The sequence below is a fragment of the Danio rerio genome, chromosome 6 (genome assembly GCF_049306965.1).
Source record: "Danio rerio strain Tuebingen ecotype United States chromosome 6, GRCz12tu, whole genome shotgun sequence".
Taxonomy (NCBI): domain Eukaryota; kingdom Metazoa; phylum Chordata; class Actinopteri; order Cypriniformes; family Danionidae; genus Danio; species Danio rerio.
The window spans coordinates 52474526-52499676 of NC_133181.1; the positions used below are offsets into that span (position 1 = coordinate 52474526).

The following is a 25151-nucleotide window of genomic DNA, read 5'->3' on the forward strand; positions in this document are numbered from 1 at the left end:
TCTATGTTTTGGCATGTTTGAGGTGTGTGCCAATTTTCGTGCATGTGCGTGATTCGTATATCAGGGGCTCATCCGATTAATTTTGGTAGGTGGCGCTGTCGAGTCTATTTGCCACGCCCACTGCAACATTGTTATGTGGATGTGTTCAGGAGAGGACTTTTATCAACCATGTGAAGTTTCAGGCAGATCGGACATTGTGTGGTTGAGTTATATAGCCTTCCTGTTCCATGGCGAAGCGTTGAGGTTTGTCATGTCGCCACGGACACGCCCCTCTGCGAAAACTCTAGATCTTCACAATATATCAACGCTAGAGCTTTCAGATAACACTATCATACTTTGGTGCTGATACGATAAAATTTGTGGGAGGAGTTTGTTACTCTGTAAAACGTCATTTCCTGTGGCCAGCAGGTGGCGCTATAACTGTATCTGGATATTGGCATGTAAACGTGTTCAGGTCAGGACTCTTATCAAGCGTGTGAATTTTGAGGCAGATCGGATAATGCATGCCTGAGTTATAACGACTTCCTGTTTTGTGGCGAATCGTCAAAGTTTGCGAGGCCGCCACGGACACGCCCATTGACGAAAACTCAAAAGCTTCGCAATTTAACATCGCCAAGGCCTTGAGATGACAAAACCCAATTTTGGTGTCGATCGGATAAAATCCCTAGGAGGAGTTCGTCAAAATACAACGCCTGGAAATGGCAAAAATGCCACTTTTTCGCCGCAGGAAGTTAAAAATATCCGACTTCCTGTTGGGTTTGAGATATGGCTCCAAGAGACTTTTTCGTATGCTTTGGCATGTTTGAGGTGTGTGCCAATTTTCGTGCATGTGCGTAATTCGTGGATCGGGGGCTCGTCCGTTTAATTTTTCTAGGTGGCGCTGTCGAGTCAATTTGCCACGCCCACTTCCGAGACCCATAATAAACGTAAATTTTCGCCACTTCTAAGGCGTGTGCAAAGTTGCGTGAGTTTTCGGGCATGTTTAGCCCCTCTAAATCGCGATTCATTGGAGAGAATAATAATAATAATAATAATTAAAGCTGCAAGCAGCGATGATAGGGACCTCGCACCCGGGCTTACCGTCGCCCGTTGGCCTCAGGATGACAGAGAACAGCGAACAATATTAATTTAAGCCGAATTTTATAAAGAACCTGAGAAAATCACACATTCATGCCAAGCTTTCTCTTGTCAGCAGGTGGCGCTATGACTGTGACTCAAGATTTGCATGTAGATGCCTTCAGTAGAGGAATCTTATCAACCATGTGAATTTTCAGCCAGATCGGACATTGTTTGGCTGAGTTATATGTAATTTTCTGTTGCCAGCAGGTGGCGCTATGACTGTGACTCGATATTGGCATGTAGATGTCTTCAGGACAGGAATTTAATCAACCATGTGAAGTTTCAGGCAGATCAGAGATCGTGTGGCTGAGTTATAAGCCAAAATACCTTCTGCCAGCAGGTGGCACTATGACAGACTCAATATAATTATGTAGATGTGCTTAGGAGAGTACTTTCATCAACCATGTGAAGTTTCAGGCAGATCGGACATTGTGTGGCCGAGTTACAAGCCAAACTACCTTCTGCCAGCAGGTGGGGCTATGACAGACTCAATATTGTTATGTGGATGTGTTCAGGAGAGGACTATGATCAACCTTGTGAAGTTTCAGGCAGATCGGACATTGTGTGGTTGAGTTATAAGGACTTCCTGTTCCATGGCGAAGCGTTGAGGTTTGTCATGCCGCCACGGACACGCCCTTCTGCAAAATCTCTAGATCTTCACAATATATCATTGCTAGAGCTTTCAAATAACATCACTCAAATTTGGTGCTGATATAATAAAGTTTGCGGAAAGAGTGTATTACAATGTAAAACATGTCATTTCCTGTGGCCAGCAGGTGGCGCTATAACTTTATCTGGATATCAGCATATAAATGTATTCAGGTCAGGACTGTTATCAAATGTGTGAATTTTGAGGCAGATCGGATAATGCATGCCTGAGTTATAACAACTTCCTGTTTTGTGGCGAATCGTCAAAGTTTGCAAGGCTGCCACGGACACGCCCATCGATGAAAACTCTAAAGCTTCGCAATTTAACATCGCCAAGGCCTTAAGATGACAAAACCAAATTTTGGTGTTGTTCAGATAAAATCCCTAGGAGGAGTTCGTTAAAATACAACGCCTGGAAATGGCAAAAATGCCACTTTTTCGCCACAGGAAGTTAAAAATAACCGACTTCCTGTTGGGTTTGAGATATGGCTCCAAGAGACTTTTTCGTATGTTTTGGCATGTTTGAGGTGTGTGCCAATTTTCGTGCATGTGCATGATTCGTATATCGGGGGCTCGTCCGATTAATTTTTGTAGGTGGCGCTGTTGAGTCATTTTGCCACGCCCACTTCAATATTGTTATGAAGATGTGTTCAGGAGAGGACTTTTATCAACCTTGTGAAGTTTCAGGCAGATCGCACATTGTGTGGTTGAGTTATAAGGACTTCCTGTTCCATGGCGAAGCGTTAAGGTTTGTCATGCCGCCATTGACACGCCCCTCTGCGAAAACTCTAGATCTTCACAATATATCATCGCTAGAGCTTTCAGATAACAACACTCAAATTTGGTGCTGATACGATAAAATTTGTGGGAGGAGTTTGTCACACTGTAAAACATGTCATTTCCTGTGGCCAGCAGGTGGCGCTAAAACTGTATCTAGATATTAGCATGTAAACGTGTTCATGTCAGGACTCTTATCAAGCGTGTGATTTTTGAGGCAGATCGGATAATGCATGCCTGAGTTATAACGACTTCCTGTTTTGTGGCGAATCGTCAAAGTTTGCGAGGCCGCCACGGACACGCCCATCGACGAAAACTCTAAAGCTTCGCAATTTAACATCGCCAAGGCCTTTAGATGACAAAACCTAATTTTGGTGTTGATCGAATAAAATCCCTAGGAGGAGTTCGTTAAAATACAACGCCTGGAAATGGCAAAAACGCCACTTTTTCGCCGCAGGAAGTCAAAAATATCCGACTTCCTGTTGGGTTTGAGATATGGCTCCAAGAGACTTTTTCGTATGTTTTGGCATGTTTGAGGTGTGTGCCAATTTTCGTGCATGTGCGTGATTCGTGGATCGGGGGCTCGTCCGTTTAAATTTTCTAGGTGGCGCTATCGAGTCATTTTGCCACACCCCTTTTTGAGACCCATAATAAACTTAAATTTTCGCCACTTCTGAGGCGTGTGCGAAGTTTCGTGAGTTTTCGGGCATGTTTAGCCCCTCAAAACCGCGATTCATTCCGCGGAAGAAGAAGAATAATAAGAAACGGAGCAATTCCAATAGGGCCTTGCACCGTTCGGTGCTCGGTCCCTAATTAAAGCTGCAAGCAGCGATGATAGGGACCTCGCACCCAGGCTCACCGCCACCCGGTTGCCTCAGGATGACAGAAAACAGTAAACAATAATATCTTAAGCCGATATATAAAAAAAGATCTAAGAAAATCACAGATTTATGCCAAACTTCCTCCTGTCAGCAGGTGGCGCTATAACTGTGACTTAAGATTGGCATGTAGATGTCTTCCGGAGAGGAATCTTATCAACCATGTGAAGTTTCAGGCACATGGGACATTGTGTGGCTGAGTTATAAGCCAAACTACCTTCTGCCAGCAGGTGGCGTTATGACTGACTCAATATTGTTATGTGGATGTGTTCAGAAGAGGACTTTCATCAACCATGTGAAGTTTCAGGCAGATCAGACATTGTGTGGTTGAGTTATAATAACTTCCTGTTCTATGGCGAAGCGTTGAGGTTTGTCATGCCACCACAGACACGCATCTCTGCAAAAACACTAGATCTTCACAATATATCATCGCTAGAGCTTTCAGATGACACCACTCTATTTTGGTGCTGATACAGGAAAGTTTGTGGAAGGAGTTTGTTACAGTGTCAAACATGTCATTTCCTGTGGCCAGCAGGTGGCGCTATACCTGTAACTGGATATCGGCACGTAAACCTGATCAGGTCAGGACTGTTATTAAATGTGTGAATTTTGAGGCAGATCGGATAATGCATGCCTGAGTTATAAAGACTTCCTGTTTTGTGGAGAATCATTAAAGTTTGCGAGGCCGCCACGGACACGCCCATCGATGAAAATTCTAAAGCTTCGCAATTTAACATCACCAAGGCTTGAAGATGACAAAACCCAATTTTGGTAATTATCAGATAAAATCCCTAGGAGGAGTTCGTTAAAATACAACGCCTGAAAATGCCAAAAGCGCCACTTTTTCGCCACAGGAAGTTAAAAATATCTGACTTCCAGTTGGGTTTGAGATATGGTTCCAAGAGACTTTTTCGTATGTTTTGGCATGTTTGAGGTGTGTGCCAATTTTTGTGCATGTGCGTGATTCGTAGATCGGGGGCTCGTCCGTTTAATTTTTCTAGGTGGCGCTGTCGAGTCATTTTGCCATGTCCACTTCAATATTGTTATGTGGATGTGTTCAAGAGATGACATTTATCAACCATGTGAAGTTTCAGGCAGATCGGACATTCTGTGGTTGTGTTATAAGGACTTCCTGTTCCATGGCGAAGCGTTGAGGTTTGTCGTACCGCCACGGACACACCCCTCTGCGAAAACTCTAAATCTTCACAATATATTATCGCTAGAGCTTTCAGATAACACCACTCAATTTTGGTGTTGATACGATAAAATTTGTGGGAGGAGTTTATAACTCCGTAAATCATGTAATTTCCTGTGGCCAGCAGGTGGCACTGTAACTTTATCTGGATATCGGCATGTAAACGTGTTCAGGTCAGGATGCTTATCAAGCGTGTGAGTTTTGAGGCAGATCTGATAATGCATGCCTGAGTTATAACGACTTCCTGTTTTGTGGCGAATCGTCAAAGTTTGCGAGGCCGCCACGGACACGCCCATCGACGAAAACTCTAAAGCTTCGCAATTTAACATCGCCAAGGCCTTTAGATGACAAAACCCAATTTTGGTGTTGATCGGATAAAATCCCTAGGAGGAGTTCGTTAAAATACAACGCCTGGAAATGGCAAAAACGCCACTTTTTCGCCGCAGGAAGTTAAAAATATTCGACTTCCTGTTGGGTTTGAGATATGGCTCCAAGAGACTTTTTCGTATGTTTTGGCATGTTTGAGGTGTGTGCCAATTTTCGTGCATGTGCATGATTCGTGGATCGGGGGCTCGTCCGTTTAATTTTTCTAGGTGGCGCTGTCGAGTCATTTTGCCACGCCCACTTCTGAAGCCCATAAAAAACGTAAATTTTCGCCACTTCTGAGGCGTGTGCAAAGTTGCGTGAGTTTTCGGGCATGTTTAGCCCCTCAAAATCGCGATTCATTGGAGAGAAGAATAATAATAATAATAAACGGAGCAATTCCAATAGGGCCTTGCACCGTTCGGTGCTCGGTCCCTAATAATAATAATAAACGGAGCAATTCCAATAGGGCCTACGCACCGTTTCGGTGCTCGGTCCCTAAATACTGCCAGTGTTTCACACATTTGTGTATTAACTGTATGGTAAAGAAAAATGTCTTTTGTCTGTAGTCAAACATCTCTCGCACACCTGAATGGTAGCAGGCAGGTGCGTTGGATAGAGGACATAATGCATAAGAGAAAAAAAAACTGCATACTGCTGTATCCTGCGAGAAATCCAATATTTACTGAGATAGCAACGTTTCAGTCATGAGACCTTTGTCAGGAATTTTTTTAAATCATGCACTTGATTTGCATTTGCAAAAAGGGAGGAACACAGCATTTCTCTGTTTTATGGAAATATAGAGAGCTCACAGATAACATCAAAGAAGCATTTCTTCTTTTTTTCCATAGTGGATTTCCGCAAAAAAAAAAAAAAAGAAATACACCGACTACGTTTACATGAACAACAGTAATCAAATTATTTGCCTTAATCCGACTAAGACAATACTATGATTAAGGTGTTTACATGAGTTACTTTTTCCTTTCATGATCCAGTTTTACATGTTATAGCACATAATTCAATTAACATCATTGCATCACCGCGATATCCACATTTCCTCTGGATTTTCATGCCATTTCTGGTGTTTCGCTTTTAATTTGTCGACTTTAACTGCAGTTTGGCACTTTCACTTTCATTCAGGAACATTTGATGCATGCCCCCTGTTAGGGCTGTGCGATTCAGGGAAAATATCTAATTGCACTTTTTCTGACAGATATTGCGATTTCGATTTGATTTGTGATTTCATTTTGTAGTCAAGCTTCAGCTCAATAATCTGTATCACACTTTCTTACTGCTAAAATGAAGTGAGTGGAACTGAAAATTTCAACTTATATTAGCAAACAACTCTGAAATTGTATTTTGCTGTTGCTTGCTATTAGATTGAGTGTCAGTGGCAATACTTTTCATTTGCTTTTTAGCAATACGCTTCTCATATAGCTACCTGTGGTGCTTTTTTAGGTGCTGGTTGTCGTGTTTCCTCTTGTTGTGGCAACAATTCTACGACAGCTGTTACAAATGACCTGGGTTTTGTTTCGTGTCTGTGACTTTGAAATTAAGAGAATCCCATATTACCGACATGCTGTTTTTCTTAGGTATTACTTAGTCTATTAATGCTTCTGAAGCGGCAGATGCCATTATCCCACTCGTTCGGACTTTCCTGTTTGTTTGTTTTTTAATGTTGATCTTCTGCATAGTTTAGTTGTGTAATTCTGATAGGGCAGAACAAAAGTGTGCACACTCAATTGCCTAGTAAGGGTGCTTTCACACTTGTGAATCGATTTAGTTGCTCCGAAACAGGGATTAAAATTGTTAAATTGTTGCTCTTTTGCTCTTGGTGCGGTTCGCTTTTACACGGCAAAGGATCTAAATGGACCAAAATAGCTAAAAAGAAAGTCATGTGAGTAAACTCTCCTCACATTGGTCAGAATTTCACGGTTTATTTTGCAGTCCCGCTCAGCTGTCACAGGGTGCACGCGACATGTCTGAAGAGCGAAGAGGGATGCTGACGTGAGAAGGGTGCGCGACATATTTGAAGACCAGGAGGGAGTCGCACGATTTCCAGGAAATTATCACTTGTTTGCGGACATGCGGGAGTCTCGGTGCATTTGCAGGAGACTAAGGGAACTTTGGGATACTTGGGATGTCTAGACTGACCTCCCGCCCTACTCATAATTCTCTCTTCATATAGTCGTATGCCTATTACATATCCATAAAACACTGTGATATAGCAAAGCTCGGATCATATGGCTTTTTCAACACAATTGATCCGCTCCAGAGTTCGTTTAAACCGAGCCAAGTCCACCTCACTCAGGCGATCTCAGACCGATTGTTGTGGCGCGGATCCGAGTGCGATTGCTGGATTCACATATGCCAAACGAACTGCGCTAACTGGGCAAACGAGACAGGTTCCGAAACAAAAGTCTAGGTGTGAAAGCACCCCAAGCCTGTCACACAGACGGCAGACACGCATTTGCTCCGGGTGAGGAAGTTAAATAATATGTTTCATATTGCAGCCTCTTGAGATTAGATTTCGATTAGTCACACAGCCCTACCCCCATAACAAACAAGATATTGAATGAGAGTGTGAACTGCTGGAAGAGTGTTGTTTTAATGGAATGTTATACAGCATGCCATATGGGGGAAAAAACCTCCGCATTTTGCAATGCAGGTGTCTGAAGTTCTTCACTGACTTGATAGGTGCAGAGAATAGTGTCAAACAGCCGTGTGTTTGCAGACTATCCTGCTGCAAAATGCGGTGAAAATCCTACATGCAGGTAATAGTTTGATTGAGGTGTTTACATGTCTGTACTCCAATAATGCGACGATGAAATCGGCATACTCCACAAGTTGTAATTTGAGTTTTGTTTAATTCAAGCGGCAATCTCCCGCTCTCCCTTGTGAAGCAAATACAGAAGTAACTGAAACTGCAATTCATCGAAATTCCACTAGTCACCTGTCAGTGTTATTTTCATTCTCTCATCTTCAGCGCTTCACATTTTTGCGGTTGTAGCTCCTGTCGTCTGAAGGCAGAAGGAATTGACTGAGTGATTGACGGCTGATATTAACCAATAATTCGCGCTCAGTTAGACCAGTGGGCCAATAAGAAGACCACAAAGGCAGGGAAAGCATTGCGGCCATTTTTACTTAAGCAAGTTCACATAACAACTGTTCATCTATTCCTGAGTGCTGCATTTGGCGTTTTTAGGTGCAAAGATGCATTCTGCACAAATGTCTCCTAAAGCCGCGCACGCGGTGAGGGTTTTGCAGTGAAAACAATGAAAATGTATGCACTACAGTGAACTCCAACCGAACTCTCATCTCCTCCACCAGCTGTGGGAAAAGCCATTAGAACGACACATCACTGTGCCTATTCATGCCAGAGTCCCGCGGAAAAAAAGTGATTGACAGGTGGTCATTTGTTTGCAACTTTATTTATTTATGGTTTGTCATGAGTAAAGCAAAGACCATGTGGGTCAGGTAGAGAAAACGGTAGGCTACAATTAACTAAATCATTATGAATTAATTGATATTTAACAACCACCCCTGCCTATGACAATGAAGGCATCGTCCATTGCGATGTTTCACATTAGACATTGTACGATGCCAAATTGGTCAACATCGCCCAACCCTACTGACTAACATCTAGCAGCTAAATGTGTCTGGAAATAAATTCACAGGCTTTCATTCTCATAAACTGAGTGGACGTGAATGTTCTGACTGGCTAAAGTAGACGTCTTACGTCAGCACGTTTTAGATATGAACGCGCTTCTTCCGGCGATTTTCCTTCTGCGTTCACACAGCACAGCATTCCGGCAAATTACCGGTAATGTTACAACTTCTCTTTCTGGAAAATAGCCGGACTGAATTTACCAGTATTTTCAAAAAAGGCCTGTTCGCACGCACAGACCTGTATGTGTGAAAGGGGCTACTGTGTTCTTTGACAGAGCATACTTGCATTATGATGCTATTATATTGTCATTCTGGCATTATAAAGTGAGTGGCATAAAATAAAAATAATATCATTTATGAACTTATATTTTGGTGCACTATATCGTACAAAGAAAAATAGATATCGTGACAGGCCTACTCTTAATCAGTGTATTGTCTTAATCACATTAGAATCAGATTATTGGTGTTCATGTAAACACTCAATGTTTATTTAGTTTATGAAAATAACTCGTCTCACAAAACAACAGAACATATTGCTTTATAATTACACATGCTTGCCATAAAAACACCGCAGCCCCAAACAAATGCTTTCTCTTCTAAGATTTACAACAAATACAGAAGATTTGCTTTGATTTCATCAGTGTAATCTTTAATAATCTTCAATTTCCAATGGAAACAGTATAACCCTGATCAAACTATTGTCATTGCTTTTTTTTTTTAGATCTCAGCCATTTTCTGGTACTGCAGTGACGCTACCAGCAGATGTAGGAAGAACTAGTCAGGAGAGGGAAAAAAAACATGCAGGATGAACAAAAACAAATAGAGATGCGTTGTTGCGTACTCATTTTAGTGTTCGTCTCGGCATCTATGACAGCATTATTGAGCCCACAATACCGCTGCAGCTCCGACGTACAAAGAAACCCAGATGAATGAAAGCGAATACACACGCACACGTACAATATGGACACCTGGCCATGTGACAGGAAGAGCCTTGATAACACTCAGACAGAAAAATGAGCTCATAACAGGATTAGCAATTGACGACGCACGGTTCTTGTCGAACGCGTGTATGTGCGTGTGCGCGCTTGAAAAAGCACCGTCATTCTCCTCCGTCCCTCTTCGCAGGCTGGGAGTTGCCCTGCAAATCCTCCAAAGTGTCCACCATTATCACTTCAAGCTCATTTCTTTTTCTTTAAAAGGGAGATGCATTATTTGCGATACTTGCGGATCGCCTCTCTCTCTGATACAGTCTACTTCTGCTGCGAGTGAGTGAACCAGCGAGTTAAAAATAGCTCTCTCTCTCTCTCCGCTCTACGTTTACATAAGCGTGCAGCGGGGAGCAGTGGAGGGGGGCCACTTCCGGTCTAAACGGCTCAGGCCAGCGTCTGATCCACAACAACCACCAGTGGCTGTGGGAGAAGACAGGACACACACATATACTGCACAACCTTTCCCCGTATAGTCAACATGAAGCGTCTAGCACTAGCTCATCGCATTTCTGATTTCCCTCTCAATTGTGTGCATAAATCAGTCTGAAACATGCAGTGTGCTGGGAATGTCACACAAAAACAGCTTCAGCCCGAGAGCAACCAATCTGACCAACTGTTACAAGAAGATTCCAATGTTACTGAAATTGCCTGTATTAGCAAAACACTGCACAGTTAAAGTAAATCCAGCATTCAGAATGAACAGAATACTCACTACTGCGCGCAGTCGATCAGTTGATATTCGTTGGATCTTTCGAAGCAAGCTTTCACCCCTTCATCCTGCCACAGGGTTTTTGTGTGTTCATAAAATTCCTGTTGGGAAGACAAGTGGAAGAGAGGACAAGCCCTTAAATTAGCTGTCAGAATCTTTTACACCTCTGTAGTTTGCTCATTTTGTCAACATGTTTATTTGGTTTGCAAAGACGCTTTTGACTACAATAAATAAATATATTAAAATTAAAATTATTATTCTTATTATAAAAAAAATATTTCATTTTTAAACTTTTACACAGAAGGATACCAGATTTTGCTTCACATTCAGATTAAAATTGGACAATATTTTTTTGATTCCTTAATAGTTAAAAGCCAGATTTAAGCAAATTTAGTTTCGATTAGGGCTGCACGATATTGGAAAAAGCTTCCATTGCAATATTTCATTTTTCTGCGATACATATTGCGATACTGAGTACAATTCTACCAGATTAAATAAAAAGCTCCATTTGGAAAGAATTCATAATTTTAGATTGATTGGGATTGTTTTGTAGGGGAGATCATCGGGCTCTATTTTGACGATCCATGCGCAAAGCGCAGGGCGCAAATGCCTTCAGGGCGTGTCAGAATACATTTTTGCTAATATCAAGACGGAAAAATCCGCTTTGCGTCGTGGCGCATGGTCTAAAAGGGTTGAGTTTATTTTCTTTTTGAGTTCAAGATGTGTTTTAGGAAAAAACCAATCAGAGTCTCATCTCCCATTCCCTTAAAGAGCTAGTTGCTTCGCGCCATAAGCAAATTTGCTATTTACATGACGTAAAGTAAATGGAAGTGGAATAACTGAGTTTTTCACTAGCAAGAAAACAGTTAAACAGAGCATCTACAGCGCGAGAATGAAAGATAAGGCATCTCATAATTACTTTCACTTTCGCTCTCGTGGACAGGGAAACCTTGGACGCACAGACATCAACTAGCCTATAAATATTTAATTTCGTTGATTAAGCACAAAGATTTGTTTCAAAACTGTTTCTAAATTCAGTTCTACTTTCTAGCAAACGAATAAATGAACAATAATAACGAAGTGTGGTCAAAGGTTGCGCCGGAGCATACGCTTGCGCTTGATGCAGAAGTATAAATCAGCCTTTAATTTTTCTATGTTTAATCAACTTAAATTTGAATAATCTAATAAGTTAAATTAATTCCAACATGTTGTCTCAACACACATCGATTGTCTGGAACCCAGCATTATTTACAGTGTTGTTAAATACAGTAGAGCAAAGTTACAAATTAAACATTCCTTATTATTCTATAAAGGTATACCAAATTGCAAAAGTAAAACACTGTTTTTTCTTCATTGTATATGTACATAAATGCTATAATCTTTTTTAAAGTTACTTAAATCAAATTCTCACACAGTGACAGACATTAAAAACAAATGCAAATGCTAAAGTTTTTGGTAATTTTTGGTTAAAATTTGCAATGACTCCACAAACCAACTATGGCTCCTGGTAACTATAATTTTGATTTGACATTGCAGATCCTGTGATGCGAGTATTGCGGATGCACACATTGCGATATCGATGCTGAAGCAACATATATCGTGCAACCCTAGTTTTGACAAAACAATAATATAAATAGATCCAAGTGCTTCCCACACACTTTATTGGGTGAACCGCCTTAGTATATTAACGACCACTCAAGTACATTTAGTGACACGTTTTGTTTTTTACTATTATCATCATCCTTTTACATTATATTGTATTCGCCTAATATAACCAAACATCCACGATCCATTAAGTAGTGTAAAAACCTCTCTCATTTATCCGTTTCGTTTTGTGTGTGTGAGACCTGTCAACACTCTAACATACAGTCTCTCGTGCTTTGCAGACCCCCAGAGACACGCCTTTTTGACACTTCAATTTGTCCGACAGAGTTTCTAAATTTCCTAAAATGTTCGGGATTCAGCTTTTGCTTTGCGAGCTGTTGTTCAGTTAAGTACCTTTTTACTCAAGCCTACTTTCGCTTGGCTGTACAACTGACTGCGTACAGTCGCGAGAGTGAGAAAAACATTAAATAATTCATACTTGAATATAAACGACTCAGAAAAACTTTACTATTTACTCAGAGAGGACGAAATAGCTGGTCTAAACTGGCTGCAATATATCTGTACACAAATAGTTAAATCAACGCATTTGCCTTATTTAAATAATCTACACGTTTTAATCTTGTATTTGTTATCATTTTGAGACACTGTCTCAAACTCCTTTTTCTGTCATTTATTTCTCATTTGCAGTATATAATATTAATTTGATGATGTCAGTAGGCTATATCACATAGGCTATTTTCTATCTAAAATGCTTTGGCATTCACGTTTGCTTTGAACTTGAAAGTAATAATAAATAAAATTATTGTTAAAAATGTAATTATGTTTTGTTTGTCGCATATAGATAACTATTTATGTGATGTGGGTAAATGGTGTTTCAATCCAGCTACCACCACAAGTATATTTCAAACCTATGGGAAGCACTGGTGTGTGTGTTTGTATGTGGGTATGTGTGTATGTATGCATGTATGTGTGTGTGTATGTATGCATGTATGTGTGTGTGTATGTATGTGTGTATGTATGCATGTATGTGTGTGTGTATGTATGCATGTATGTGTGTGTGTATGTATGTGTGTATGTATGCATGCATGCATGTATGCATGTATATATAAAATAATAATTAAAGAATTTCTCTTAAGATAGAATTAAACCTTAAGCCAAGAAATTGGACATATTTAGTATGCAATAATACCAAGAAAAAAAAAACATAGAAATGTTCTCATTGTGCAACTTGTCCTGTCACTTTTTCTGAAAACATGTAATACACACACACACACACACACATATATACACAAATATATATATATATATATATATATATATATATATATATATATATATATATATATATATATATATATATATATATATATATATAAATATATAAATATATAAAGAAAGAAAAAAAAAACAACATATGCACTTTATGCATAACAAAAGCCACATTTAAAGAAGAGTTCAACACAGAACTAAAGAATTCTGACCGCCCACTGCAATCCAGACATGGTGGTGAAGCATGAACAAGCGTTAGAAATGAGAAACTTCCAATGTGAGCAAATACAACATGACGAGAGACACAGACAGAATGGTCTCACCTCGCTAAACCGTTTATATGTTGCAGCATGAGCCTGAACAGCAAATGGACTGGTTCACAATACACAGGACTAAATATTCCTGACATGGAAAGAATATTTGCCTCGCCAGATCTTTAAGCTTATATGTTAAGAAATGGTTGCTTTCAATTTGGCACAGCTTCTTCAAAAAAAAAAAAAAAAAAAAAAGTGCCACTACTCTGTTAAATGTGTAGGACAAAAGCCACACACTTCAGGATCACGCCACCCACCAACTTCACTGCACCTTACATTTCTCTTTTTAACATACAAATATATGGATTTTTGAATCATAACAGTATATTGAGATATATTTGACACACGTTACATGTGCTAATAAATTATTAAAAATAAATGCATGCATTTATAGACACAAAACACACTAGTTACAGATCAGATGAGAGAATTAGAGGCCTCCATTTATTTTTTACCTATTTTATTTAAACGCACACACAATCATATTATTATACATTATTGTAATAATTATAGAGAAACTTTAGCAAACCAAACAATGAACAAAAATTGGTTACACTTTATTTTACAGTGTCCTTTTACTGTGTAATTATACATTTAAGCACTGAGTAATGTTAATTAACAACATGTATTTACTTGACTGAAAATAAGGTTAGCTAGACGTTTGGTTCTGGGTTGGTTTTTAATCCAACTATGCATTATTTGAAGATGTTACAACAGTACGTACATGTAACATGGACATTGTAAAATAAAAGTGACACAAAATTTGTAGAAATTATAATACAGTAAGTAATATCAATTAAGTAACATAAGATAATAAAAAGTAAACAGCATAAGTGAGGTACAGCAGATGGTAGCTTTTAAAAGACAAAAACAGGACGTTCTTGAAACAAACTTTTATAATTATATACATTCAAAATGTTTCTTCTACAACATACATAATATAATGAACATTCATTATCTTTAAATTAATTACTTAATGTACGAACAACATATAGACCATTTCAATGTGGTCATCTCATTGGCTCATGAACATTTCCTGCTTATCAAACTATTTCATAACTGTAACAAGAGGCGATTCAATCATAACTTCATTTTAAAACAGCTATCATAACATCATTTATCAATAATTTATCTCTTTTTGAATTGTCTGAAGCTACAGAAATTAAAAATGTAAACAGAAGAAACGTGGGGACCGCTGTTGTTGTTTACATGCCTCAAAATAGTCTATAGGTTACAAGTATAGGGCATTTTACAACCTCAAATTTAAACTAAAGTTAAAACAGTTGGTCATCTTAATTAATTTGAATGTTTTCAATTAGTTCAAACTGAAATGATTGATTGAAACAATTTAGTTAAAACTGCTTTTTTATTATATTAATGAAAACTGCTAAAATTGAAAATAAAAGAACATGAAAAATCAATCATCTCGTCTACATCTGTCTTTCTCTCCACTCGAAAATAGTTATGCCTGTACTTATCGCCAGCTTCCGTCTCGCTTCATCGCTTCAATTCTTTTTTTAAAGAAATATTTCAACTTGTCCATACAAACAGTGCAGAAATAGTCTTCATCTATAAACTTCAATGGGTCTTTATATCCTAAATTGGCTTTACGGAGTTATAAATGTCAATAATTGCTTTTGCTTTTTTTATTTTTGTCTTTTCGCTTGCAACACAATCAACCAGTCAGACTGGTTCCCAGCGGGCCCTGGGGCCACCGAGGGAGAGAGAGGGAGGGTGGGGCAGTATCTTCTTTGTAGTAATGCTAAAACTACAGACACTTCCTGCACTCGATTCTGAAGTTTAACAGTAAACGATCAACTCCAAATAACATAGTTCCTCTGCTGATCCTGAAACCATACTAAAGAATTTACACCTAGCCAAACCGCTATTCTACATCCATCCAGCTTTGTGAATAATTACAACCGACTGTATTCACAATCAAATAATCACAGTAACGTTTACGCAACGCTAACTACCTAAAAAACAGCAAGTGAACCGTTTGTGCTTCCTATTTTTAAGTCCACAGGGCCACCATGTTTGAGTCACCTGTAATTAAATCTTAAGCAGGCCCATTGGTGCAGGTCAGGGCGGCTCTCCGCTCCCCTTTCCCTAGACACAGAGCACCTGTCTGGGTGATGAGGGAGCAGGGAGGTCCTGGGTGACAAGCTGTGTGGCTCAGGTGAGGCCCTCTTAAGGGAGGGTTTAGAGATTATTACAAGTAATCAGTCGTAATGAACGCCGCACCATTATACCTGAGAGTCACACGTTCACACACCCACATTTCCCTCAGGTGGGGCGCTTTTTCAATTCACCAACGTGTTGTCCCACAGCAAAGAATAGCTGCCAATTATAACCGCACAAAAGGCACTACAACTGAGGGAACACTCAACTTGTGGTGACATCTGAACATGCTCAACAATCTGCACAACAATTTGATGCATGTAATGGCTTTTCGTTTAATACACACGATTCTTAACCATTTCCACGCCACATCGGAATGAAAAAGGCTAAACATAAAGCTGAGAAGGTTTGGAAACCAAAACCGGGATCATAGGGGTGACAAAAAACCTTAATACTCACCGTTGTGAACTCAAAGTCCTTTTGATTGGCTAAGTTGAGGATGTAGTCAATTCGAAACTTATTTGCTGGACAGGCTAACTGGACTGGAGGTACCAACACGGACATCGCCGTCACAATAGTCTGCAGGAAAAACAAAGCCATTTAGAGTTTCTGTTCGTATTTGTTTCAGATTATTAGTACTAAAACCGTATTTTACTATATTTTATTGTATAAAATCTTCAACAATTACCTCTATAGCTTCTTTTATATTATTCTTGATGTCTTGAATTTTCTGTTTTTTCTCTCTGTAAAAAAACAACAACACATGGTTACTTCAGATCTCTTCATTTTGAGGCAACATGCAGTGTCCAGCGTTGTAAAATGTAGAAATTAAGCAAACCAAGTTTGTATATTGCAGCATGAAACCTCGAATATCATTACAATACTACAGCAAAACAAGTTATTTTTGTTGGAAATTCAACTAAAAAGCTTTGATATTTAATAGTCCTAATTAAATAGTACTTGTTGAAGCTTGTGCTTGAATAACCTGATTAATTAAACACACAAATACTTACGTCATAAAAAATTCTAAAAGACATGAAAGATGTTTAACTAACATTATGAAAACTTAATGTCTTTAAAGTCTGACTTGATAGGCGAGTTGTTTAAAAAAAGTTGCACAGCATGTAACTGTACATAATTTACATGCATTTAATATAATATTTAGTTTAGGTGTTAAACATTTACCAAATATATGCATAAATGGTACAGCGAAATCAAACATTACACAGCATATAATATCAGGCCACCCTCGAGTAACTCTTTCCTGCTTTCTAAACACCAACTTTGTTTTAGTTGCTGAAGCGCAATTTTACTCATGCAAGAATTACTTGATTTGCTGATTTAATCATTAATTAACTGTAATCCTGATAGTATGTGACTCTGTAATATCCCTATGATTCTGATCAAGGACTAGATTATATTCAGGGTTCAATGCTAAGGATTTTTTCTACTGGTCCGATCGGGCAAGTGGTTTAGATTTTTACTTGCCCTGCCAAAATTTTCACTGGCCCCACCAAAAAAAAGGGAAGTTAATAGCTATTTTTAACCACATATTTTAAACAATGTGTCAAAAATAAAGTCTGTAAATCTAGAATTTCAATACTTAAAAAACAATTGTAAATATAAGTGTTATGCAAACAAAAAGAGCAGTATGGAAAATGTGGAGGCATTTTATTGCAGTTTGAAATTATTTTTTTTTAAAAAGGTGGCTGACTTGTCAAACTGACGGCAAACTATGCATAACATCACTTCATTATTATTTTGTCATGTTGTTTCCATGTAAATGTCTACTTCCAACACGTTAGAGACAGACATTTTTGTTTAGCCTTTTAATTTGAGCCAACATGTTGCTGTTTCTATGCTGTACTGGTTGTTACCAGGTTACAAAAAAAAATAGCATGGTCAAATCAATCAGATAAGACGAATCAGAAAGCAATATGTTGTTTACGACATTACAGAGAAGGTAGCATTTAAAGATTTAAAAGCACAAACTTATTACTTATCGCTAATTACGTGACATCACCCAGACGAAGGAGCTTGTGCGGACCTGCCCCAGCCTGAACCAATCACATGGATCGAGCACGTCATTGTTAATATTAGGAATAAAATAAATATATTTACAGGGTTCAACGCTACAGATTTTTTCTACTGGTCCGATCGGGCCAGTGGTTCAGATTTTTACTTGCCCTACCACAATTTTCACTGGCCCCACCAAAAAAAAGGGAAGTTAATAGCTATTTTTAGCCACATATTTTAAATATCCGTGTGTCAAAAATAAAGTCTGTGAACCTAGAATTTCAATACTTCAAAACATGTTAATAAAAGTGTTATGCAAACAAAAAGAGCAGAGGAAAATGTGGAGGCATTTTATTGCGGTTCGAAATTATTTAACAAAAGGTGGCTGACTTGTCAAACTGACGGCAAACTGTGCAAAACATCACTTTATTTATTTTATTTATTTTTTTGTTTCATTGTTCACAAGATGTTAGAAACAGACATTTTCTTTTAGCCTTATAATTTGATGTTGCCGCCATGTTGCCGTCTCTTCGCTGTATTGGTTGTGACCAGGTTACGGAAAAAATAGCATGCTCAAAACATCAAATCACATAAGAGGAAACGAAAAGCAATATGGTCTTGATGACATCACAGAGAAGGAAGTGTTTAAAGACTTAAAAGAACAAACTTAAAATGCACGCAACTGACAAATAGTCGCAGACAAATTAAATGTTAGTGACAAGGCAGCACTGTCTCAATCGGGCCAGTAATGATTCTGTCTACTGTCCCAAGCGTCTCTCACACTGGCCCTGGGCCACCGGGCAGTCCTTATTGTTGAGCCCTGATTTATGCTCTTTTGGAGTCAAACACTTTGGACCATGCTTGAACAAAAATTAAGACCTCGTAAAAATGTGATTAAGACTTTTTAATACCTTCAAAAAGCCTTAATTTTCTCAGAATTGATTTATCAACTTTTAATACTTTTTAAGACCCCGCAGACACCCTGCTGAAGCTACAAAAATTTGAGAATCCAAAAGATGACATATTTTCGGCCGATAAATTTTCGGTAAATTATATCTAATATCAACACACTTCCCGTGGTTGCAAATTTCAGCAGGGTGATAGGCTCTTAGATCAATATAGAGTGTAAAAGTCCAAAGTCTACCATTGTTGTTGACATAAATTATCGCAATTCGATATAACATCGTTTATCGGCCCAGCCCTAATTACATTAAACAAATGAGCAGTAATCAGAAACCTGGTTTCAGACCAACTGCTTATATGTTAGTAAACATTACTTACTGAAATAAAGTCAATATGTTATTATGAGTAAGCAAAAACGTAACATCCCACTGCATTAAAAGCACAATGACAACGATATCAACATCCTCCCAAAAGAGCAGGACTTCACCCAGAAAGCACTATTTCAAAACTGTATCACCAGCACAATTGCACAACAAATGAAAACAGTGTTTTTGACGCTATATATCATCCTTAACTATAGGCTACTTAAAATAAATCTAGTTTGATTTGACTTAAGAATCAAATAATAGATCCAGAAAGCCATACTTACTCAGCATTGAAGCCATTGACATGTAAAATGCGCATCTGTTTGACTATGGTGCTTTTCCCCGATTCTCCAGCCCCTGAGAGACGAGCAAAAAGAAAGATATAAATCACAAGGGATGTGGGAGGAGAGGGGGGGTCAGATATCACCTGATTCAACAAGAATAATTAATTAGATTTCACAGTAGCATTTTCTTTTAAATGGCAAATCTAAACATTCATCTCTAGCAGAAAATTAATGCTAAAGCTAATAACGGGATTATTGAATTATTGCTAAAATGTGTAACTACTTTCAACATTTTCATTAATAATATCAACTTAGTCATAATTTCTTATCAAATAGGAACATCATAGCTTTATCTTTTACTATTTAAGTAATATTCACCACTAGTTTCCAAATAACTAGCATGCTCGATAAACACTCAACAATTGTTGCCATAATTCACCAGGTAAAACAAAGAGATGTAGACTGATTCTAGTATTTAATTACATTATGATCACTTCAGAGTCACAATCAGTGCCCAAACTTAAAAAGTAACTCGCTATATCCATCAAATCAGACGGTGAAATGCAAAACAAAATTCTGGTGAGGAAGTATGTGGAAACACCAGCTATTGTCATACACTACTTGTTGTTAAACATTGACAGTACTGAACAATTATTACATTTATGGCGCACAGTCGTCTTGAGTTTCTAAACGCTAAATATGAAATGAGAGTAAACTTATCCCCATGGATGTCAAGAACAAACTGCAGAAAGACCAAAACAGGCTTACGATGTGAATCGGTTTATTACAACAAGTTCAGTTACCAGGCTCTAATTGTGTCAAATAGGCCCGTTTGCATTGAGGAATTCCACTTTTGTGCTCCAATTACACTGGTACACATCCCTAAATCATATATTATTATGACACACTTGAATTATGGGTATCTAGAAATATACCCATTTCCTCCTTAAATCCCAGACATTATGATTTAGAGTGCTTTGCTACGCTGAATACACAGGATTTTGATTTCGAATAGGACACTTTCATGTCATGTGTCTATCATGCTAAACAAATAGGGTGTTGAGAAGAGGGTTTTATCAGACTTAGCGAGACTAGTGTTTCAAACAAAGACTAAATCAAATCAAAAGCATCTTAATGCCATGCTTCAGCACGTCTATGAAACTGAAATGCTTACTGATTAAGTCAGGCCCAAAGTAGTAGTGTTTGTTTTTTTTTTGTTTTTTTTAATGGGCAGTAATACCAGTGACTAGGTCCATACGGAATCTGTGCTAGGCATGCGACGATAACCATTTTCAAGGTATACCGTGGTTTGGAAAAGTCAAGGTTTAAAAACTGGCAAAGTTTTCTGTAATACCGTTCCTGAGGTATGTGTAAGATTTTTTATTTACATTTTTTTAGGACAACAGTAGCTTCAGCTGAAAAAATATCCAAAGATGCTGTTTTAAATTGTAAATAAATCTGTGTTTTTGAAACTAATGAAGACCGCGATATTTTTATCCAAGGTTATCACACAAGGTAACCACAAAACTTATACCGGACCATGCCTAATCTGCGCTTGCAGAAATCAGCAGATATCTTCAGATTTTCAGCCCATCATTGATTGTATTTATTTAGTTGTGTAAATCAATAAATTGTTAAACTAGCACAAATTGTTAATATTATAACTATTATAACAAACTGTGCAATAGTTATTTAGGTATTATTTTATTTCCTTCTGTGATTTTTTTTTAAATTGGGTTATATTTTATATAACTATATTGTAATAAAAGTATGAAATTATAAAACATATTTATTATGTTAGGTTTTTATAGTGTTTGATGTTTTTTTATGTTCTTGTTGGGTTTGATGCAACTTAACTTCGTTCAGCATTACAATTTATTGTGATGTTTTGAATGACAAAAATAAAATTAAATAAAACAACACAAAATGTGTATAAATGTATAATTATTGAGTTTTAAAAACAAGTTTAGTAATATTATTGACTAATATGAAAATCTTCATTTGATTCATTTACAATATAGTTTGTAAAGAAATATTTTCTGTCTTTTAGTAGATAGATTATATAAGAGACTTGCTTTGTTTACCAAAAAAGTGGATCTAATTGGATTTGCATTGATAACATTAAAGTTAAAAAGGTATTATTTTTATTTCATTAATTAACTTTTTAGTTACAATACTTTTAAAATAATTTTGCATAAATCTGCAGATTTTTTTTTTTTACAGAGTTCAGCGCAGAAACAGCAACAAAAAAATGTCTGCAGACTTTGGCCATACCAATGACAAATCTATAGAGCAGGGTCCCACAAAGAGATAAAAAAAAAGCTAGTTTAATAAGTAGTACATTTTTCATTTCAAACTATTTTCTGAATTAAATAATAATAATAATAGTAATAGTAATAAAATAATGTTTATTTGTTGACCACCTGCTAATTTCAGAACTGACTAGACATAAGATTCTGCCGGTTATGATAACCTTGGATAAAAACATCACGGTATTGTGATTACTGCTCTAAAATATATTCTTGCTAAACGTCTGGGTAAAAAACAAAAAACTTTTTCCCCTTTGAACACAATTTATTTTATTTTGAGAAACGTTTTAAGTATTTTGGAGCAGTAAACATGTCAGGCTAAATCATTTAAATGAGTCATTGACTTCTGCTGTCTTCATTAGTTTCAAAAACATTGATTTCTTTACAATTTAAAATTACATCTTTGGAAATCTTTTCTGCTGGAAATATTATAGTCCTGAAAGAAACTCAAATAAATCTCTTACATATACCGTAGGAACTGTATAGCAGAACATTTTGGTGGTTTTAAAACCTTGACTTTTCCAAACTGCAGTAAACCCAGAAAACGGTTATCACTGCATGTCAAGTCCTGACAATGTGCGACACTCCCATATTATTAAAAACATTATATTTAAAGCATATGAAACGGAATCAAATGATCCAATCAGTTTCTGTTCCATATGTATTATGTATGATGTAAAAAATACTGTGGCATATTTTGCTATTATCATTATGAAGAGACTTAGAATGATAAACCATAAAACAGTATTATGTAAACAACCTTTCATGGGTCTTGAATGCCTATAAACAAGCAGACAGAAAATGAGGTAGTTCTAAAATACTGAACAGCATACCAAAAAGGCCTCAACTAAAAAGTGTAATCATCTAATTTACTAATGTTCCCATAATTACATGACATGTAAAGAGATAAGCACATTGTTTCTTTAGCAATATGCACAAACAACCCTAAACTCACAAGTCTGAAGAAGCTGTGATGTGCTCAGAGCCCTGCATGTGCAAGTCTATTCTCACGAGTGATGGATCTCCATAACACAACTGAATTTCTAAATCATGTGAGGCCAAACATTTCCATAATGCAAAACGCATTCGTCATAAATCAGATGCGAATGAATGGAGAGATTGAGCGGCGTTAAACGGAGCACCACAGGCCTCCACTATAGCACGGCATCGAAATCCCCAGCAAAACGCTTGTACCTACATCATGTACTCGCGCAAATGAATCAAATTCGCACAAACAAAACAACAAACGCTACGTGTGACAGGCCCGATGACGTCACGGGCATCAGTCACAAGCGTCCATCAGGAAAGAGTGTGTGTGTGTGTGTGTGTGAGTGTGTGTGTGTTTGCAGCAGTGACAGAACCTCAGCTTTTCAGACCAAGCGACCAACCTACCCAGCAGCAGTAGTCGATGAGTTGCTCTGTAGATCTGTTTGTCTTTCTGGAGCTGCTTCTCTATCTTTTTGTTAGCTTCTCGCTGGGCCTTCTCCTCATTTCGCTGGTCCTCAGTCTTACTGTTGCCCAAACAACCCATTTTCCCAAAAACCCAAGAAAAGTTTTGGGGTGGGGTGAGGGGAAGGTGAATCTACCGAATGAATAAATGATCCAAATCCCTCGATTGGCCTCCGATCAGAACACTGTGATGGAAAACCGGGACATTTATACGTGTATGCACACAACTACCCTGGATTTCGCCGATGTGGGCAGGGGAGCACGGGGAAATAGGAAAAAGCTCTGGGTGACTAGTACTGGCGAGAATAGGTGGTGGTGGTGATGGTGGTGAAAACACTAGGCCGGCCTACAGACGGCCAAGTCCTGTCGAGCGCTTGCTACTATAAAATAAGAGATTTCTGTGTATGGATGTGCATCCAGCAAAAGCCTTCGACGTTACATGAATGATCTCGGCTTTCCCACGACGGCGATTTAGCAGATTTCCCGTCGCGAATCCATGGTCGCTTTCCCGAAATAACGACCGACTCCTATTAAAATCATGAATAGCTCCACAAAACGCGATTCTTTTCGGTGGCTTGCTGTCGAATCCGTTCGCCGATGCAACGAGACGGGCAGAACGAGATAGAAAGGGTGGCTACAAATTAAAAAAATAAATATTTCCACCAAAATGACGGCATGTGGATCATTCCGCCCTGCGCCGTGGCCGACATGAACCTTTTAACTCCGTTACGAAACGACGTTGTCTGCGAGCAAAATACGGTGGTGCTGCTGAAAAATTCCCCTCAGATTGACGCTATTTTCCCTCCTGTTCTGCTTATGGTGACTTATCGCTTTTTTCGGCTTGTCCAAATCAAACGAGGCCCTTCGCCGTCTTCTCCGTTACTGTAATTTGAATTTCTCCTCACATCCGTAGGCTTTGCTTTGACGCGAGCGGCGATCCTTACGGTTCTTTCAACCGCAGATGCAAATGCGACCGATTCCGTCGATATTTTTACCGGTTATCGCAGTCCGAGTCCGCTGTCAGGCTACGCTTTGTATCCTTCTTGAATTCGGGTGGTAGATCATGTGCATTTGGATACGTGAAGATAAATCCGATACCACAACGACAGCGGTGGATTCCCTACGGACGGAGCGCGTTGAATCCCCAATTGTGGCGAATGAATCCTTTTCGAGGGTATATTTTTAGCGATTATTTCCTTTTCTCAGTGAATTGTACATTGAGATAGATAGCGTTGAAGAGATGGGTGGGGCAAACAGCTCTCATTGAACCCTGAGTATAATCACATGACAGCCAGAAAACGTCAGCAAGTGGAGAAAAGGCGCCCTCTTTGAAGACATGATTCATACGTGATAGAGTTCGCGATTCCAGCCGATCCGTCTTTCACTGTTGACCAAAACTTCTGGTTATGTGCTGACTGTGTGATGTGCTCTTATAATGCACGTTCAGGGCTCTGAATAACAGCTTCAAGCTGAAAAACTAATTAATATCTTAACCTTATAAAGTATTTAAAAGCGAGAATTGATTACATTGATAATACTAAATAATATTTTATGCTACAATATTTTTTTTCCAGCTATTAATCCACGGAAGTACATTCTGCAACCGGACTAATATACCCTGAACAGTGCAGTTCGGCTCCCTGAACGGATGGCTCTTATGAGTCGGTTCTTTGTTATGAATCTCCAGCATTCAGACCGACTGGCGCAGTGCGAGTCCCAAACGAATGACTCGCATGAGTCGTCGGCTCTTCTCGGTGAATCAATGTGTACTAAAACACTGCCGGACGTTTTATACTGATCAGTGTAATTATATAGCAATAAAATACATATTTTCAAAATGCTTTGTTTGCAGTCTAAAAAGTCTTAAAATTTTTGCATATGTTGTTGTAAATCGGATATTCTCATAATTAGCCACCAGTATGTTGAGAACAGGTAATGCAAAACAAGCTATAAAAATATAATTAGACAAATAGGGAAAAAGTAAAAAAAAAAAAAAATCACAAGTTATTTATTTTATAAAAATAATGAATTAATTTACAGATTGTTTTGTTTGTGTTTGCACTGCAGTATAGTCATAAACAGGTTTAAGCTCATACTTTGTAAATGTATAAAAGTACTTCTGCTTAACATCTAATACTGTTGACACCAGTCTGCTGAGGATAGGCAACG

At 38.3% G+C, this 25151-nt stretch overlaps 1 protein-coding gene across 4 annotated transcripts in view; it reads right to left on the reverse strand.

Annotated features, from left to right (window-relative positions):
- gnas (GNAS complex locus) overlaps positions 1–25151 on the reverse strand; it is a 61376-nt gene that overhangs the window by 26116 nt on the left and 10109 nt on the right. For 2 of the 4 annotated variants that reach the window (XR_012408218.1, XM_005172124.5), the window contains exons 1-5: positions 22926–24216; positions 19225–19297; positions 16345–16399; positions 16116–16235; positions 10351–10448 (exon numbers count right to left, since the gene is read on the reverse strand). Coding sequence is in view for 2 of the 4 variants with exons in the window: in XM_005172124.5 (XP_005172181.1) it covers positions 10351–10448; positions 16116–16235; positions 16345–16399; positions 19225–19297; positions 22926–23064 (485 nt within the window). In the remaining 2 variants the exon portion in view is untranslated. Of the gene's footprint in view, positions 1–10350; positions 10449–16115; positions 16236–16344; positions 16400–19224; positions 19298–22925; positions 24217–25151 lie in introns of those variants that run through there. The other 2 variants (XR_012408217.1, XM_001335696.7) reach the window with 1 other exon arrangement.